Raw genomic sequence first — 19,214 nt, forward strand, 5'->3', positions numbered from 1 at the left:
AAGTTTTCATAGGGAAACAGTCTTTTGTAGTTACAATGTATTGATCGTGGCTTAATTCGTATGTATCTGATCTGATAATCCATCCCTCATGCCAGCATTTTTGGTAAGATTATCTGCACGATTAGTTACCTGGATTTTGAAAGGGACAACACCTCTGAGTAGAAGATGTTCGCACTGTATTTAGTTATTTTCCCGACGATAAAACCAAGTTTAAGTTTTATTTCATTTAAGCATTCAAAACACTATTTATTTAATTTCATCGGCGTTATAAAAGTTTGCAAACAAAATTTATTTCATAACCCGATGAAATTAAAAAAATAGTGACTTCAATGCTTTTAATTAATTTTCCATGCTACTTTATAAAATGAAATACGTTTACACGTACGATTCCAATGATTTTTCCCAAGGGACTATTTTTTCCAAATCAATACGCAACGTCAATGTTTCTATTGTGACGTCAAGATAACGTCCGGTTTTCGCGCCATTCTCTGATTTTTTTTTCATCGTGGAAAAGAAAAAAAATGAAAAGGCCAATCAGAAAGCCAGAAACAAAGAGAAAATTAATTATTATGATGTTAAATATCAAGTGAAAATAATTCAAATGTGCCGTTGCAGGTTTCCAGACGATAACTTGAGAACAGAGTGGTGTATTTCAGAACAAGTGGCTGCTTATGGCTTTGGTAAAATATAATAGCCTACCCTTACTATATGAACTTTAGTTTAAACAGTATTTTATTCATATAAGGATATATATATATATTATATATATATATATATATATATATATATATAATACAGTAAATAAACACATTTCGGGATCGGAAAACAAGCTTAGAGCTTATATAAATTCCTTTCTCTGAAAAATCAAGCCAGAGGAATGTTCGGTACTGGAAACACCTTTTACAAGATATGTATAAAGAAAGTATAACGCAGAAAAACATTAAAACTAGAAAAATACGTGTACATAGAAACATTCATTTGACAACATATTGAAGAATTTCGTTGCAACAGTTTGGTATTGAATTTGGAGTCAAAATTAAAATTGGACGATTTGGAAATTTCACCTTTTATAAGGGCCACAGTACGTGGTCATTTTGGTTCCCCAGTCCTCTTCAAAATAAGAGGCTCAAATGGCCTGAATCGCTCACCTGGTTTATGCCCAGTAATGGTTTGTATACAGAATCATTGTTTCTGGAGGATTTTAAAGATTTTCCTCCAATTTCCCAATCGGGCCCACCATTTCTGCTCTAGGGGTCAATGCCAAGAATTATACAAGTTTCTCTTTCCCTTCTCTAGAGAATTTTTGTGGTCAAACTTGTTAAGTTCTCAGACAAGTATATGACAGGTAGCTATTTAAATGATATACCTATATTTCCCGTATTGGGTCCCTCCCCTCCTGCTTTAATTTGGCGATCAGAGCCAATACTTATACAAATTCTGTTCCCCTTTCACAAAGGATGTCTCTGGCCAAATTGTGTTACAATCCATGCAGCAGAACTATGACTAGTAGCGATTTAAAGGAAATGTTGGTGGACGGACACTGCGCCATGGCATAAGCTCACCAGCACTTCTGAGCTAAATACAACCATATTTATTGTCACTGTACCCTAAATACCATGTATTTCAATTTACATTAATTAGATAATTATTGAATTGTGACTCTATCAGAAGAATCAGTCATGGCATCTTTTAAAACCAGAGCCTAACTTCACTACGTTAGGCCGACTAACATGAGTAACCGATAATGCAGTCATCATGACCATCTTGAATTTCTCGGGAATCATTTGAACTTCTACATATTATCAGGTAATACCTTGTGTTATATCAAAATCATTGGCCCATGAAGTTTTCAGAAAATCTCTGAAAAACAATTGTGGACGGACCGATGAAGAGAATGACAGTGATTACCGTAGGGATCTCATATTTCTGATGTGGAGTACTAATAAAATACCAAAAGACAATCATCTGGTACTAATACATTTTATTCCTGTGAGGGATAACAAGTTTTGTCTATGGGGTTTATAAGACACCACATAAAACCAGCATAGATCCAAAGATTTATAGACAGTAACTGTCATCAAGTGATGATGTGTTATATATTTACACTGTATACTGACATACAGTATGTCTACAAACTTTATAAATAGTTGGTCATACACTCACAACATTGAAAATTGTTTCATTATATCTTATGTAATGTAAGACATATCTCTCTGTTAATGTACATATAGTAATATGTATTGGTCAATAGAAAGAAAATCTATATTTACAAGATGAGCTGAAGCTGAATGTTAAATAGTGGGCTAAAAACTGAATGATCTGATGATAACAGTGTAACTACATGCACTTCTAACTGTAATCAAAACAAACAAGAAGTGAGTGGGATCTACAGAAATCATGAGATGTACAATGTACTACCATTTATTATGTACAATAGTAGGAACAAAATACTATAACTTGGTAAACATCCACTGGCGTAATCACAAATATTAAAGCTTTTATTTCATGGGTAAAACCATCCATGATTAGACAACGGAATAATAAAAATTTCATGGTTTCACAACAACCATGGAAAATTCTATCCAACGAACATTTCTAAACCATGGAAACTACAGAAATTCCTACCCAACAAACATTTCTAAACAACGAACATATCCTATTATACAGCCTTTACTTTGAGAAAGTCACTTCTACCTTTAATACATATAAGTCTCGGAATCAGTAAGTTATCATATTTACAAACTTAAGCCAACAGTGATAGAGAAATATAAAGTAAACTGTTTCCACATCTTTTTTATCATCTTCTCATGTAAGTTCAAAGCTAGACCAGAGAAATAACAGGATGATACCTTCAGTATACCTGTGTCAAGTGTACAAGTTGGTTTCCACAAACAAATAGTCAATAAAAAATAATTTGATAATACAATTGACCAGAGGAATTTCTGTATCTGTAACTCTATTAGGATCCCAGTAATGGACCTACTTACCTGAATTTTTTAAAGTATCTGAGAGCTACGTTTTTGTTAGTTAATATTTGGTCAATGGATTGTTTTATTGTGATACGGCATATCAAAATCTGATCCACTAAACAAATTACATTGTAAATAAACGTATGTTTATCATCACAACACTCTAATATGAACACGTGGCCTTTTGATGTATGTGCAGGTTATTACATGTATGCAAGAAATGTTCTGTCAGAAACATGAGATTAGTTAGACAGAAGAAGAAAAACACATGTGAATGAAATCATCTAAAGCTACTGAGCAACAGATTTTCAACTTTCCACTTCTTTGAGCATAATTTTCATGTCATGATTTCTGTTCAAATATTATCAGAATTACAAATCATTTTTTTTGATATACACATATAACACTTCATTATGGTGATTTTTTAGGGCTGTTCCAGAAAAACATATATGGTAGGGGGGGAAGGCACTTTGAAATTGGGAGACCCACAGATAGAAGCGATTTTCAATTTTGTTGACCCCTCCACATATCTCTTTTTTTGTGAACGAGACTATGGCATAGAAGCGATTTAATTTTTTGTTTTGTTCCAACATCTATTTTTATTTACATATTTTAATTTCTAGCATCACCGAATAGTCCTTGGACAAAATTGCGCTGTTTATGGTGCAGTGAACTATTGTTTGATGTGCTGCATCTATAACTAAATTTGTACAAAGGTACAATCTTCCTAGAACTAGTGGAAAATCTGTTAAAGATACCGAAGTGTTGCACAAGGGTAATGCAAGAGTATGCGTAGACATCTGGACATTCACACTTAGCTTGTGAAATGCCACTTTTTCCTCGACTTAATACCAGTGAATCTAAATAAAGATCTATTGATGACAAATGTATTTTACCAAAACTGTTTCTCTGTACTATTGCCAAGTTTGATTGAATATAATATGTTTTAAATAAATAGTTATTTTTGTAGTCAGGATGACTGACAGGAACATTATAAAACACAAATTTTGCATTTTATTTCAAGAGGTTACAAATGCTTCAGATCGACCCACCCACAGAAGTGATTTTATTAAAACGTCACCCTGGCACAGAATTGATTTTGTTTTGAACCCACCATGGCACATACTATTTTTTAAAGTGCCTTCCCTGGGTGCAAAATATGTTTTGCTGGAACAGCCCTTAGTAAAATGTTTTAGACTACATACCTAACTAAAACATAATTAACAGATAAACTTACAAGTAAAATCATGCCTGAAGTTCACACATTTCATTTTTTCATTATTTTCTTTTCGGGGGAAAATAATTTCAACTCCAATATCATATGAAAACATGTTTTGTTTAGGTTTTTATCTGATTTTATCTGAGCTTTGAACACATCCTGAGTTTGTTTGGATCTGACTACCCAAAGGCCACTGTAAGGGGACATAGGCATGGTACTTATAAAGTATACAACTTTTAGTATTTACATCACTTTATTACAAGATTCTAAATTTATTAATTGAATGAAAATTACATAAACATTTAATAATGGGTCCACAAAGATGAAAATTGGCAGAATAAAATAAGGTTCATGTTTAATATTTCACAACTTTAAAACTTTGATTTATCATAAACAAATGAATATAAATTAAAATATGAATTGAATCAAGATGAAAATACCAGTATTATTTCTAAAATTTAATCCAGTTGACATAGCCATAATAAATTCAATGTGTGACCATGTTTCGTGACATACAATAATCTCCATCTTAACAAGACCAAACATATTCTAAACCTAACTTTTTCCGTTGTGGTCGATTCTTATGACACTTAATTTACCGAGAATAAATACAATTTTTCTGAGGTTTATTTTCATTAAATTTATCATTTTTAATTCATGATAAAATGCCTCATAATAAGAGTTTACTGTATTAAGAAGTTCCTAAAATGTTGCATGAAAGCTTATATATTTATAGTATTATAAAGCAAATAGCTCTACTAATAGAAAGAATACCTAATTAACTATTAAACGCCAGAGAAATGTATCTTAAAAAAAACACACCTAAGTATAAATTTTTATTTAGCTATCAGCAGAGTATCAATTTGTGTTTCTATAGCAATAAAACCATTTATATACTTCAAAAACAGATATAGAAAATAATTTTTTTAAAGCACCATTTTGATGCATTCTGTTAATCCAATGTATGGGCCTGCATTCAGTTCAGCACAACAAAGAATCTATATTGTAGACATACAATGGTAAAATAAAACAATGCCAGAGGTAAAAATGATGAACCACTATGGAAATGTATATTTTCCAAACCTATTCAACAGTTTCTTCATTGAGCATTACAAAAAATGGAAAAAATTAATAGAATTGCACCAACGTGATGTCGCGAAAACAAAGAAGTATATACTGGTTGGAAAAAATATACCATTTTTCTATCCAAACATTTGAGGAAATGTGTTGAAAATGTTCCCATTATTTGCATCTAATGTTATGAAATTTCAATTTTATAATACTTGCCTTCATTCCAAGAATTATCAAAATTACAGCATAGAAAGATTACCTAGTACTCCATACATTTGTATCGAATCATAAAAAAGGAATCCAGCGCACAAACACTTGATAACATACTTAAAAGTGATGATTCCATTTGGTAATTACTTATCAGTATCTGCTCAAAATGTAAAAAAAAATGGAAAAAATACCATGATGATAATTAGACAAATGCAATTAAAAGAAACTAATATGTGCGATGATATAGTAAATCTGTAAATGAAATGACTTAAACACAAAACATCCATAGCTTCTCGTCCTATATTTTCTAAACTTACGAATTACTTTGAAGACAGTTTCTCCTTTTACCGAATACCTTGTACAGCACTTTTATGATTGTATCATTTGATATCTGAGATTTCAATCAAACATTCTACGTTTCATCCTTGAGACCATCACCCTTGAGAAGTTCAAACAGAAGACCACAGGAAGTGAACTCTGGTGGCATGACTGTGTTTAGAATCTCCTTGCCGATCATACTGACGCGCGAGATTTCGGGAAGTCGTAGGAGCATTTCTCCGAATTTGTTATTGTGTTGTGGGTAATGTGAGTTAGTGTAGAGACCTAGAGCCTCACAGATAGCGTCCTGATGCTCCTGGGCTTTACCTGGCTCCTTCAGGCCCTTCACATCTGTAAACATATAACACAAATTCACAAAATCGTGTACCTAAAGATACTTTCATTTCCTTTGGAAGGAATGACTTTGAGAAAAAAAATAAAAAAAATTGTATAAATGATGCTATAATATAACCCGAATATTTCAGGTCAAAGAACTTTCACATCTAATATCAGTTTTTTTTCTTTTTTTGTTTCTTTACATTTTTTATATTTATTTAAAATCAATACCGCTGTAACTTGTAAACTGACAATAAGCTTGCTGCAACCTTCGAAGCATTTTTTCCCCAAAACTTTATTTATTTTTATGAGTGGTCTCCCCTTAATAGAGAAAAGGAAGTTTCAGACAAACCTGGTGTAATGAGCATGAGAACTTTCAGAGCCACAAACTCATACTGGTCGACCTGTAGTCGTCTTAGCTGGTCAGTAATAGCCAGAAGTCGGGACACGATATCATCTGCACCATGCCCCAGTTTTGCGGCCTTCTCCATGTCAATGGACTTGCCCATTGGTAGGAATATTTCTGTTGTGCTCTGTATCGACCGCATACAGCAGTTAAATAGTAACAAGTCTGCCCAGCAGTTCTGTAGCAGTAAGATCTGGTCATCCGTCTGTTAAAGGAAATATTCAGTACAGAGATTATAGTCATCAATTAAACAAATTAATTTATTATTCAGATGTTCCGTTAGCAGTATATAACAGATGAATACATACCAGAATCAGTATTTTACAAAGGAGTGCAGATCATAAGCAGTCTGTTTGATTATTGTAGCATATTGTCATTGTGATAAAATGTATCTTGAAGATTTACATGCATATACTCAAACATTATCATCCAAAACTATTTTACTGTTATAATCAGATAAAATTCCTACTAGCTGTATGGCTGTGTATGTACTTACCCCTATAGAACTGAACTGAGGCAGATTACGAGCCCAACGCACCAACTTGTACAGGCGAAGCTCTGCTAGTTGCAGCAGGGACAACATAAAAGTTGGATCGTTTTCTGACAAACGATCTGCTGGAAAATCTGCTTGATTTTCGTCATCACATAAATAGGATTCAACGTTCATAATTTCCGTTAACAGATGAGGAACAAATGGCTTGATAGTTTCTTCTGGAGCTGTCTTTCCATTGCGATTAAGAATTGCCATTAGTTGACTCCCTGATATATCTTCACCAGTGGGCAAAGTCACATGCACATTTTCTAATGCACTGTTCATATGGTTGGAACTTGATGCTACTTTGCGATGAGAACTAGAAGCGCGTCTCAGTGCTTTTTGGCCTGGAGTGAGCTCCAAGGGATAGACTTTTGGTCGTCCATGTGGAGAACAGCCGTCGTAACTACTTCTTCCCCCTCTCATCCTGTCATGTCTGATAGCTGGTACAAAACAGTACAATCACATGAGAAGTGGACTTACACTCTATATAATAGTTATATCATTAAAATAATTAAAATAACTACATGTAATCAATAAACAGATATAAGGTCATTATTTAAAGATAAAAAGAAGACAATAAAAAATAATTCGTACATATAGGTTTCTTTAATTGGTTAATAGACTTTGCTTCTAATTCTTTTCAGATGATCATGATGATACATGCTACAATTATGGTCTGACGCAATGAATGAAACATAAACCTTAATCTTATAATTACTAAAGCATGATCAGGAAATGTTTGTAAATGGTTGCAAACTGTATGTATTTTAACTGGTTGACTACTCTAGAGTACTCTCGTCTTGTTTTTATTGACATTTTTAACAATATCATATATATACAAGCCCGCCTTATATAGCTATATAAATAGCCAACTAGCGAAGGCAATGTTTGCAACATACACATCCAATGTTGAGAAATGAAAGTTCAGCATTTGAACTTTATTAGCGACAATACTGAATTGAAATAAATTAAAGTGATTAGCTTTTCCCCCACTTACCTTCAAGTTTCATACCGTGGATAATACATTTGGCAAACCGACATGCTGGGCACTTCTTTCGACTTAACTTTGTTATTTCACAATCTCCTTTTCGATGACAAGCGAATGTTTTTTTGTTTTGTACAGTTCTTTTGAAAAATCCTTTACAGCTTTCACATGTGAATATTCCATAATGATAACCTGAAAATAGGTTATGTTAGTATTGTAAAATATCAACATATAATATTTAATAATAAACCACCATCACTAACAAGATCAATTAACATTCTATTCATGGCATCCATCAATGATAATATTTGTTTAATCAACTAAGTACTGTGATTCTAAATCATTATAATAATTTCAGTTTCAACAAATTTCACAATTTTTCTAATGCAATTAATTCATGTACCCAGGGGTTTCAATATAAGGCGGTACCCGGTACTTTTTGCCGGTTGAACCTGGCTGTGGTACCGCCTGATTTGGGCTAAATTACATTAGATAGCGTACAGATGGTATAGAAAAGTACCCCCTGAAATCGCAATTGTACCGCCTCTCCTGAAAGATAATGAAACCCCTGTACCATGTGATACCTGATAACGTTTAATTTGTACTGAATTATTGTTTCATGGAATGACATATAACGTCATGGAATGACATATAGTGTCATGGAATGACATAGCCTCATGGAATGACATTTAACGTCATGGAATGACATATAGCGTCATGGAATGACATGTACGTCATGGAATGATATAGCGTCATATAGCGTCATGGAATGACATAGCGTCATGGAATGACATATAGCGCCATTGAATGACATATAGCGTCATGGAATGACATATAGCGTCATGGAATGACATATAACGTCATGGAATGACATATAGCGTCATGGAATGACATATAGCGTCATGGAATGACATATAGCGTCATGGAATGACATATAGCGTCATGGAATGACATATAACGTCATGGAATGACATATAGCGTCATGGAATGACATATATAGGGATTGGATTTCGTTTTTATGTTAACCATGCTTGTATGGAGCAATTCCTCTAAGAATATATTCTATGGGGCGCGTTAGCGCCCCATATTGAATATATTCTTAGAGGAATTGCTCCATACAAGCATGGTTAACATAAAAACGAAATCCAATCCCTATATTTACACTCACACGACTTTTTATTTATATTTTATGCAATAAAATCGTCATTTGAAAGTGACGTAATTATTCAATAAAAGTCGGTCAAAAGTGGGAGGAGCTTACTCAATTGAACAGCGAATGATGACGCTTCACGTAAGGTAGAATTATTCATCCGCGACGACAAAAAAGTTCAATATTTTAGTGTAAAATAAACATGACAAACAAAGTAAATTTCAGAGATAATTTTATTTAATTAGATCAGAACTTTAAATATATATTCAATTTTGCTAAAAGTTAATATATAGCGTAATAACATAAAGAATTTGTACTCGGCCACATGTGTGAACTCGGTGGCCGTTATTGTGCAGCGAGGCGAAGCTGACGCACGCTTACACACTGGAGTTTGCCGAAGTTGTGGAATACCGATTTTCAAGTAGCTCAATGTGTTTGAATTGTCGTCTGACTTGACGGTTTTACATCCTTGGGAGCCATGTGATTATATAATCTACGCTTAGATCCATATTGCCATCGATAGATAAAACAAATTCACTTGTGTTCGATGGATGCAATGTATAAATTTGTGGTGACGCGGAACTGTCAACACGTGGATTATTAGCGGTGCATGTTTTATAATACACATGATTAAATACTCAAAGAACAAAGACAAGAGGATATGTTTATAACTGACCTCTATCACAGGGTCTCACACCCGTCTACCCCAAAGACTCGATCGTAGGACGAACATAGGCACAGAGGTAATGTTTACATTTGACACCCATCATTTTTAACAAAAATGAAAGCACGTCGCCCCGGTCGGGATATTTTTCCGTTTCTTTATACAATTGTTAATTTAAAAATTGTTTGAATCATATATAAATATAAAACATGTATATATTGTTTACTTTTTTCCAAAATTTTATGATAAACAACAATATACACGTAATGTTGCGTCAAAATGTAAACAAAGCCATGTGTTTCTTTTTTAAAAAAGTAGTCCTTTTACGTTGCACAGAACATTTCCTTACGCAAGTTCAAAGTTCAATGTTACCATGCAGTTATGGTAAACAAAATCGGCTAGTATTAGCGTATAGTGACCAAGCCTAGCAAGTGTAAATATAGCATCATGGAATGCGATTAACGTCATGGAATGACATATAGCGTCATGGAATGACATATAGCGTCATGGAATGACATATAACGTCATGGAATGATATAGCGTCATATAGCGTCATGGAATGACATATAGTGTCATGGAATGACATATAGCGCCATTGAATGACATATAGCCTCATGGAATAACATATAGTGTCATGGAATGACATATAGTGCCATTGAATGACATATAGCGCCATTGAATGACATATAGCCTCATGGAATGACATATAGCGCCATTGAATGACATATAGCCTCATGGAATGACATATAGGCTCATGGAATGACATATAGCGTCATGGAATGACATATAACGTCATGGAATGATATATAGCGTCATGGAATGATATATAGCGTCATGGAATGACATATAGCGTAATGGAATGACATATAACGTCATGGAATGACATATAGTGTCATGGAATGACATATAGCCTCATGGAATGACATATAGCGTCATGGAATGACATATAGCATCATGGAATGACATATAACGTCATGGAATGATATATAGCGTCATGGAATGACATATAGCGTTATGGAATGACATATACAGCGTTCCCCCTGACTTTCTCTCATCAGGGGTTAAGTGTACCCCTCCTCAGAAAATTTGAGGGGTACAAGCATAAATCTTGGGGTACAAGCAAAATTTTAACAAATATGAAGCATTTCATCAAGCTTTTATCATAAGACAATGACACATTTAAGTATATTCAATTATCGACTCCTTGGGTGACATAAGGGCAATTTTACTTTCATTTCTAATTCCAATTCATCGGATATCATGCTGCAAAAATGACATTGAAAGGCTCAAAGCTGTAGATTTTAAAGAACTTAAATAGTGTTAACTGTTTCCAATCAAATCATCATAAACACTGGGATTGGAACTTTTTTACTCGTTTCTTACATTGATCTACGTTTTCAGACGATGTTTCATTCAGGGATTTTCTTTGGTGATATAAGGACACGCAAAGAAATCGCTAATCGTACGCTTTTTAGACGGCTCCATGTTTACAACATCGGACAAGTTAACACCACTGGTGTTACGCCTTACGATATTTAGTGTGTAATAGCGCCCATAATCAAATAGCGAAACATTATTCAGGTTATGAAATAACCTAGATCGATGGGTCGTCATGATCAGCCAATCAAAATGCAGGGAAATCGCCTGTAGCAACCAGCTTACAGAGGATTAGGACGATATTGTCTCGTCATTTCTTCCGACAGTTTTAATATATAAATTATATATAACAACTGTTTTCAGTTTTTACACCCATTTTATTAGCTTTTACTCCCATTTTATCGTACGTGCAGTGTACCCTCTGCTTCCAATTTGTGTACGTGCATATTACTTTTGATGCGTGAATCACGTACACCTGTACGTAATGGGGCACGCTGCATATAGCACCATTGAATGACATATAGCGTCATGGAATGACATATAGCGTCATGGAATGACATATAGCGTCATGGAATGACATATAGCGTCATGGAATGATGGAATGACATATAGCGTCATGGAATGACATATAGCGTCATGGAATGACATTTAACGTCATGGAATGACATATAGTGTCATGGAATGACATATAGCATCATGGAATGACATTTAACGTCATGGAATGACATATAGCGTCATGGAATGACATATAACGTCATGGAATGACATAACGTCATGGAATGACATATAGCGTCATGGAATGACATATAGCCTCATGGAATGACATATAGCGTCATGGAATGACATAGCGTCATGGAATATAACGTCATGGAATGACATATAACGTAATGGAATTATATAGCGTCATATAGCGTCATGGAATGACATATAGTGTCATGGAATGACATATAGCGCCATTGAATGACATATAGCGCCATTGAATGACATATAGCCTCATGGAATGACATATAGCGTCATGGAATGACATATAGCATCATGGAATGACATAAAGCGTCATGGAATGACATATAGTGCCATTGAATGACATATAGCGCCATGGAATGACATATAGCCTCATGGAATGACATATAGCCTCATGGAATGACATAAAGCGTCATGGAATGACATATAGTGCCATTGAATGACATATAGCGCCATTGAATGACATATAGCCTCATGGAATGACATATAGCCTCATGGAATGACATAAAGCGTCATGGAATGACATATAGTGCCATTGAATGACATATAGCGCCATTGAATGACATATAGCCTCATGGAATGACATATAGCCTCATGGAATGACATAAAGCGTCATGGAATGACATATAGTGCCATTGAATGACATATAGTGCCATTGAATGACATATAGCTTCATGATTTTAGTGGGAAGATTACAGAGGTTCATATATGTTCCACCATCACTGGAGATACTATATATAGCTAGTAGTGCACAAAAGTTTAATATCAGATATCAGGTGGTACATGAATTATTCCAATTAAAAAAGGGGCTTTAATATATATTTACAAAGAGATTTGTCTAGAATATTATATTATCAATTTTGACAATTTACTTTCGAAACTATACGAAAATTTAATTTCCTTAAGTAATACATGTGAATAAGTTAAGAATTAAATCCCCTGCACAGGGTTCTCACGAAGTTTTATTTTAGATGGTTGAAAATTATTATAGGTGGATGCTGGGGGTCACATGTACAGGTCCCGTGGTTGACAATACTTATTTCTGACATAAATAACCTGTTGTAAACAAGGAAATAGACGGCTGTTTTTGTTGGCAACCGGCTTTTAACGAGAACCCTGTTTGGACTATATATATACTTACATATGTCAATCTACTGTATTTTCCCTAATAAGGGCGCAGGGCACTGCTAAATGTCCGAGGGGGGTTATTTGAGACCATTTGTAGATGGTTTGACATCTTGCTTTTAGTTTCGTATTTTTCTTAAACTTACTATAACCAGCTTACGTTTTGAAGTCAAGTAAGTATTGAAATTCAGTCTGTGACGTTAATATTTTTCGCTGCTAGTCATTTGGACAAATAAACCCCAAAATTGTATTAGTCCGACTATTTAATCACTAGTCCAAATTAAATATAAAGTTGTTTAGCTTCAGCACTTCTGTCATGATCAGTGTACGATTCTTGACCTATTTAAATTACAAACGCAAATTCTCACAAAATGATGCATCAGGACTGAAATAATTGCATACATTATAATGCACTAAAATGTGTTGAAATATGCAATTGACCACCATATTTAATTTGTAAATATAGTATTTACCCATTTTAATTGGGTGGGGAGCCAATAATCCCATGAATCGTACTAGTTCATTACAATTGGCACTAGTTCGGCTGTAAAATTACTAGTCATGGGCATCGGATCCCCGACTAGTGCTTAAAGTCGCAGACTGGAAATTACATAATTATGAAGAAATGTATGTTCCAGAAGTATCTAACATTGGTTAAATGTGATTATGTGTCTGTTTCACAGAATTTTGGCATTTCATGTCAGCCTGTTTGTTTACCATGTGTACACAAAATGGCAGACAATGCTTTTGATCGCTACTTTCGTTTTGTGGCAGAAGGGAAATACCAATAAGAACAATATGTGTAAACACTTGGAAAAATGTCCTAAGTTGTCCAATGCATTAAATTTAGTACTTTACAAGATGATCAAATATCTGTTTAGCATCAGACTGATGTGAAACAGTATTTTATTAGCATCTCAGTGCAAAGACAAATCGTCACAATCTGACAAAAATTGCATGAAATTCGTTGATTTTTTCAGCAAAAAAAATTGGGGTGCCCTTATTAGAGGAGGCAATCTTAATAGGGAAAATACGGTATATATAAGGGCAAATACATTAAATATGTAAACAATCTAAAGATAGCAATAATTCCACTTAGACAATAATTCTGTCAAGCTCTTTGAAATCACAATGAAACACATGTCCTCATGAAATCCATTCTAATTATATATAATTAACTTATTATTCCCATTTATCTTACCTGATATTGCATCCCCACAAATCGGACATGGTCCCATGGAAGGGTCTGGGGGTAGACCAGAGTCCCTACTTGGCATCGAAGATATTACTTCCACTGGGGCACTTTCATTTACTATAGTGAAATTGCCATCCTCTGTGTATCGGAATTGCTTTACGGCAGGTGACGATCGGTCAAGACCTACATTACTAGATTTGTCCGTGGAGGTATTATGCATGTAAAATCTTTGTCCGTCCTGTTCTATCAGCATGCCGACAGGCTGACCGCCCGCATCAGAGACTACCACATCATTTATTGGTGACGGAACATTCACCTGACCGTTGTTGTCTTGATAACATATTATCATCTGTTTCTCTTGTTCCAGAGTATCTGCCTCCTTTGTCTGCACGGGGGCGACGTTATGAGTTTGGGAAACATTTACTGTCTCTGCAGGGCATTCATCATTTTTGGCCTCTTTGTCTGCTCCTGTAGATTTCAAATGTTGAGAAGCTAAGGCTGATAACACATTTACCATACTTAGATCTCCACCAGAGTTTGAGGTAATTAAGATGGTGTCTCGACCAGCTGTATTGTTTTCCTGCTCCTGCAGTCTAGCCTCTTCCTGAACTTGTTGTATAGCACTGTTCAGCACATTCTGTTGATGTAACTGGTCAATCTTCCATTTTAACATGCTCTTAATGTTTTCTGAAGAAATGTTCATGCCTTCAGGAGAAAATACCTGACCTGGACTTTCACAGCTACCGTCTATATCGGATGAAACAGATCTGGAATGTAGGCGCGATTGTTCTGAGACAGGTTCATTCATACCCTGAAGTATATGACCAACAGAGTGAGCCCCTGCTGCTTGGAGGTCTTCCATCATCTCTTGCTTGACGTTGATGTTTGGCTGCATGCTGACGGTGTGCCGGTCTTTGGTCGAGGTGAGAGTCTGCGATATGGCCTGAAGAAGCACTGGAGAAATGGTCACTTCATTAAGCCCACTCATGTCTGAAATAAATAAATTTTACTGTTACTTATCTCACTTTTTAACTTACAGTTGGACCCTTTGAAGACTAAAGCCCAAATAAAAAAAAAATCCTGTTTCTGTTAACAATCTTTAAAAATGAATGGTTGGTAGGTAGAGATTTTTTTTTTTTTGAAATATTTGTTCTCCTCATCCAAGTTATTTGCAGCAAAAAACGAATTAGTCTTTAAAAATGTATTCAACCTTATATAAATGATGGATTTGATTCCCAGGGGATTATTGGGGTCTTAAATTTACAGAATTTGTACCAAAATTCCTGATTTTGTGCAAAACCAAACAAAATTTAGGTTGTTATTTGATTGCTTGAGGAACAAAATTGATACAAAGTTTTGAGTAGGCACTGATTTTGAAGGGTCGGTCAGATTACTGGAAACACAAATTTTTTTTGCATGGCCTAAATTGTATTTTCCTAAATAACACTCAGGTAAGTTAACCAAAAGTTATGACTGGATTGAAACTCTGAAAGTTACAAAGTATATATCATTAAATGTAAAATAACGATAGAAAATTATCAGTAAATTAATGAATTTCTTCATGTTTTATAGATTCAATTGTCTCAAGCCAACCAAGAAATGCAAGCAAAATTTATAAGATTATATCAAAGACAACTAGTTCATCTTATTCTGGTATGAAGATAAAGTGATTAAACACAAGAAACTGAAGTTAAACTACATGCAATAGTATCATATTATGGTAATAAATTAGGGTTAAACTACATGCAATAGTATCATATTATGGTAATAAATTAATTTAATAAATCTCATTTTAATGTTTTGGGGTTTATTTATTTCATAAGCATGTATTTCGCCATAGATAACAAAGTAAAAAAAACAACATTAGATCGTTTAAATTCACTAGATTATTTTCAAAACATCGAGAGAATGGGTTTGTTTTCGTTACAAGGCCGAATATCGGCGTCGCTGTCAAGGTCGAGTCGTGAGTCCAAACTGACCACCGGTGGACACACATGGACACGTGATGCGAGGTGTGTGTCACCGCAAGATCAACAATATTTCAAAAACTTCAATAAACCTTACTAAGATAACTTGATATTTCACATAAAAACTATTTTCCAAAGCCAGTTTACTGTTTGGGACGGACAAAAATAGACCCTCCCGTGTGTTGTCGGAATATCAGCACGCACATGTGGTCTTTGTTTGAAAACAAAGCGGAAGAAAAAATACCCCTCTCCGAGTTAAGTAACGCGATTAATCTTCCGTGAAGATGAACTCACTACATACTGATTGAGATGTCTTCGTAACTACTCCATAATCATTTACTCATGTGACTCGTATGTTTTCATATGCTTTCAAGATACCCGTGCTTGGTTTCGATGCTCTTCGGCCATGACCTTGCACCCTCTGAAACGTCCTTCACTGATTCTTTCGGTTCTCCACGCCCCTCTCATTTAGCAACACAATTCCCATTGTATTAGTCAGCTACTTACCACATTGATGTGCTGTTTCCTATTTTTCTTGACAGGTTTGTCAGATTTTCACAATGGCGGCCATTTATGTGTATTTGGACGCCATATGACTGAAATCAATTTTTACGTAGAGAGTATTACTCCGCGAAGAATGTGTAAAATTAAAATCACGAGTTGTCTCCCCTACTACGGTATTCAGCAGGTGCGCGGTGTCAATTAATGATTAATTTTAGGCCTATAAGATAAACGAGGAAAGTATACATTAGGACACCATTTGCTCTGCTTCTGAGAGGAAGATCTCTCACAAATTAAGGCATGTCAAATATTTAGAAGAAAAACACAATTTGTGTTCCTAAAATTTAGGGTTTTCTGTCCTTTTTTTCTTACATCTCACCACAGAAAATAAAATCCGTTTGGTTATTAACATATAAATTTAGATAGTTAGAATACTATCTAAATTTCTGCTATTAACAATAATCTTGTCCGATATACTTTCTTTTTAAATGTACACATTGTATATTTATAGATTATTTTAAACACTGAAAACAAAGAAACTATCTTTTTCCTATATTTTTCACAGGGGGCCAATTCAATGAAAATGGATGTTGTCATACATGTTTTTGTATTTGGTGGATGGACTGATGAGTATACATACCTGTAACCTGTTACCTATCGTCGAGGTCTTTAAATATGCCGTAGGCATCTCTGACCCATTTGAATATTGTTCATATTGTTTGGCGTTTGTATGTTCTCATAGCAGGTAGGGTTGAACTTCTCTTGCTTGAATTTCCAATGGCTGTTTAGTCTTGACTTAAACTGGTTTAAAGTTTCTGATGATATGACATTTTCAGGTAAAGAGTTCCATTGATTTACTACTCTTTTCCTGGTGTTAAGTCTGGAACGTCCCTTGACAAGTTTTTTACTATGACCTCTTGTTTGAGTATGACTTTGGGGAAGTAATTTATTTTTATCACATTTGTCTATGTCGTTCAGAATTCTGTATACTTCCACCATATCACTCCTGAGACGTCTGTATTCTAGGGTTGGCAGTCCTAAATCTAGTAGCCGTTCTGGGTAAGATTTGTTTCGTACAGTTTTGTTGAGTTTTGTTGCACGCCTCTGTACTTTCTCAAGTGTGATTTTTGGTTTTTTTTTTTTTTTTTTTTTTCGTATTTGTTGTCCAGACGGTAGATGCATATTCCAGATGTGGTCTCACCATGGCTTTAAAAAGGTTACAGAACGATCTTTATGACAGTCATGTGATTTTTTTTTAGAAAATACGAGATTTGAAAAATTATCTAAAAAAATCGGAACATTTACTATAAAACAGTTTTATAGTAAATATCCCGATTTTTAAAATATTTTTTTTTTCAAATCTCATATTTCTTTAAAAAAATCACATGACTGTCATATATACTCATCAGTCCATCCACCAAATACAAAGAATGCGATTAAGGTTTCTCCGACACATGCGTGGGACATATATTCAAACACATTATCGTTTGCCTTTCTGATTTGAGTTATCTGAGTTAGAAATTCACATAGTATTTGCCAGGTTATGTCCATAGATCAGTGATTGTTTCTCCGTGTAAACCGGTTATCATCGACCCCTCCAATTAGCAACCTGGCACGTCCTATATCATACACCGTATCATCTAGAAAAGTTATTGAATTTATTTTTGTTCTATTTTATAGCTGTTTCTCTAAAATATAAAATATCTAATTGTACCTGTTCAAGTGAAACCAAATATATTTAATTGTTGCATTTTCATTAAATGAGAAATAAAAAAGATAAAAATTGATAATGAAGAATCTTGATCCCGTCACGATGATTTCTTAAAAATAACGATATTTAAGCTACATTGTATCTTCTCAATACTGAGACCCTTCTTACCCTCCCCAATCCCCCCTCAATTTACATGAACAGTTCGAGTACTTACCTGGTATTAGCTGTTGCACACCAACTGATACCGCCCGTACAGACGTAACCGTATAGTTTATATTGATATCCCCTTAGTAGTGGTGATAGCGACACACGGGGTGGATGACATTGTCAAGTTCGCGTCAAGGACAAATCTATAACGACCTTCAAAAAAATATGAACGGTACCGCCACCAAGGGCATACCTTTCAGATTGTCATATAGATATACAATTAACATACGACCTACATTGTAGGTCTCATGGCTACTTGCTCAGGTAATTCTTTAATTCCACAATATATTTTAAGGCTGAGATATGGAGTCCCGATAGCAGTTTGGATACTGTGAACAGTTTTCCGAGTTTTAGAAATTAGAATCTAAAATGCAATAAGAAATGATTTAGTAAAAACTATCTAGTGTTAAAACGAACATGTACTGTCTGCTTTGGCTGCTGGTAACACGGAAATATCAACCTATCAAAAGAGGCACCTATAATGTACCTATAATGAGAGGCACTTACAATGTACCTATAATGAGAGG

At 34.6% G+C, this 19,214-nt stretch overlaps 1 protein-coding gene across 5 annotated transcripts; it reads right to left on the bottom strand.

The window, feature by feature from the left end:
• Nucleotides 1-1,964: 1,964 nt before the first annotated feature.
• On the bottom strand, nt 1,965-18,746 carry LOC138320378 (steroidogenic factor 1-like). Of its 5 annotated transcripts, none has more exons than XM_069263310.1 (6): nt 18,695-18,746; nt 14,308-15,291; nt 8,062-8,241; nt 7,026-7,504; nt 6,476-6,734; nt 1,965-6,138 (listed from the first exon to the last, which is right to left on the bottom strand). In XM_069263310.1, the coding sequence occupies exons 2-6, from the start codon at nt 15,287-15,289 to the stop codon at nt 5,882-5,884; spliced, it is 2,157 nt and encodes a 718-aa protein (XP_069119411.1). In that variant the 5' UTR covers nt 15,290-15,291; nt 18,695-18,746; the 3' UTR covers nt 1,965-5,881. The 5 variants fall into 5 exon arrangements, with proteins under 5 accessions (XP_069119411.1, XP_069119407.1, XP_069119408.1 ...); XM_069263306.1 differs by lacking the exon at nt 18,695-18,746 and adding an exon at nt 16,776-16,896; XM_069263307.1 differs by lacking the exon at nt 18,695-18,746 and adding an exon at nt 16,563-16,702.
• Nucleotides 18,747-19,214: the final 468 nt, after the last annotated feature.

This window comes from Argopecten irradians, chromosome 4, assembly GCF_041381155.1.
Source record: "Argopecten irradians isolate NY chromosome 4, Ai_NY, whole genome shotgun sequence".
Classification (NCBI taxonomy): Eukaryota; Metazoa; Mollusca; class Bivalvia; order Pectinida; family Pectinidae; genus Argopecten; species Argopecten irradians.

Coding starts and splice junctions, on each gene's coding strand:
- LOC138320378 (XM_069263310.1), bottom strand. CDS start 15,289: ATGAGTGGGCTTAATGAAGTGACCATTTCTCCAGTGCTTCTTCAGGCC. Junction 8,242..14,307: donor TTGTGGGGATGCAATATCAG/GTAAGATAAATG, acceptor ACCTATTTTCAG/GTTATCATTATGGAATATTC. Junction 7,505..8,061: donor CCACGGTATGAAACTTGAAG/GTAAGTGGGGGA, acceptor GTTTTGTACCAG/CTATCAGACATGACAGGATG.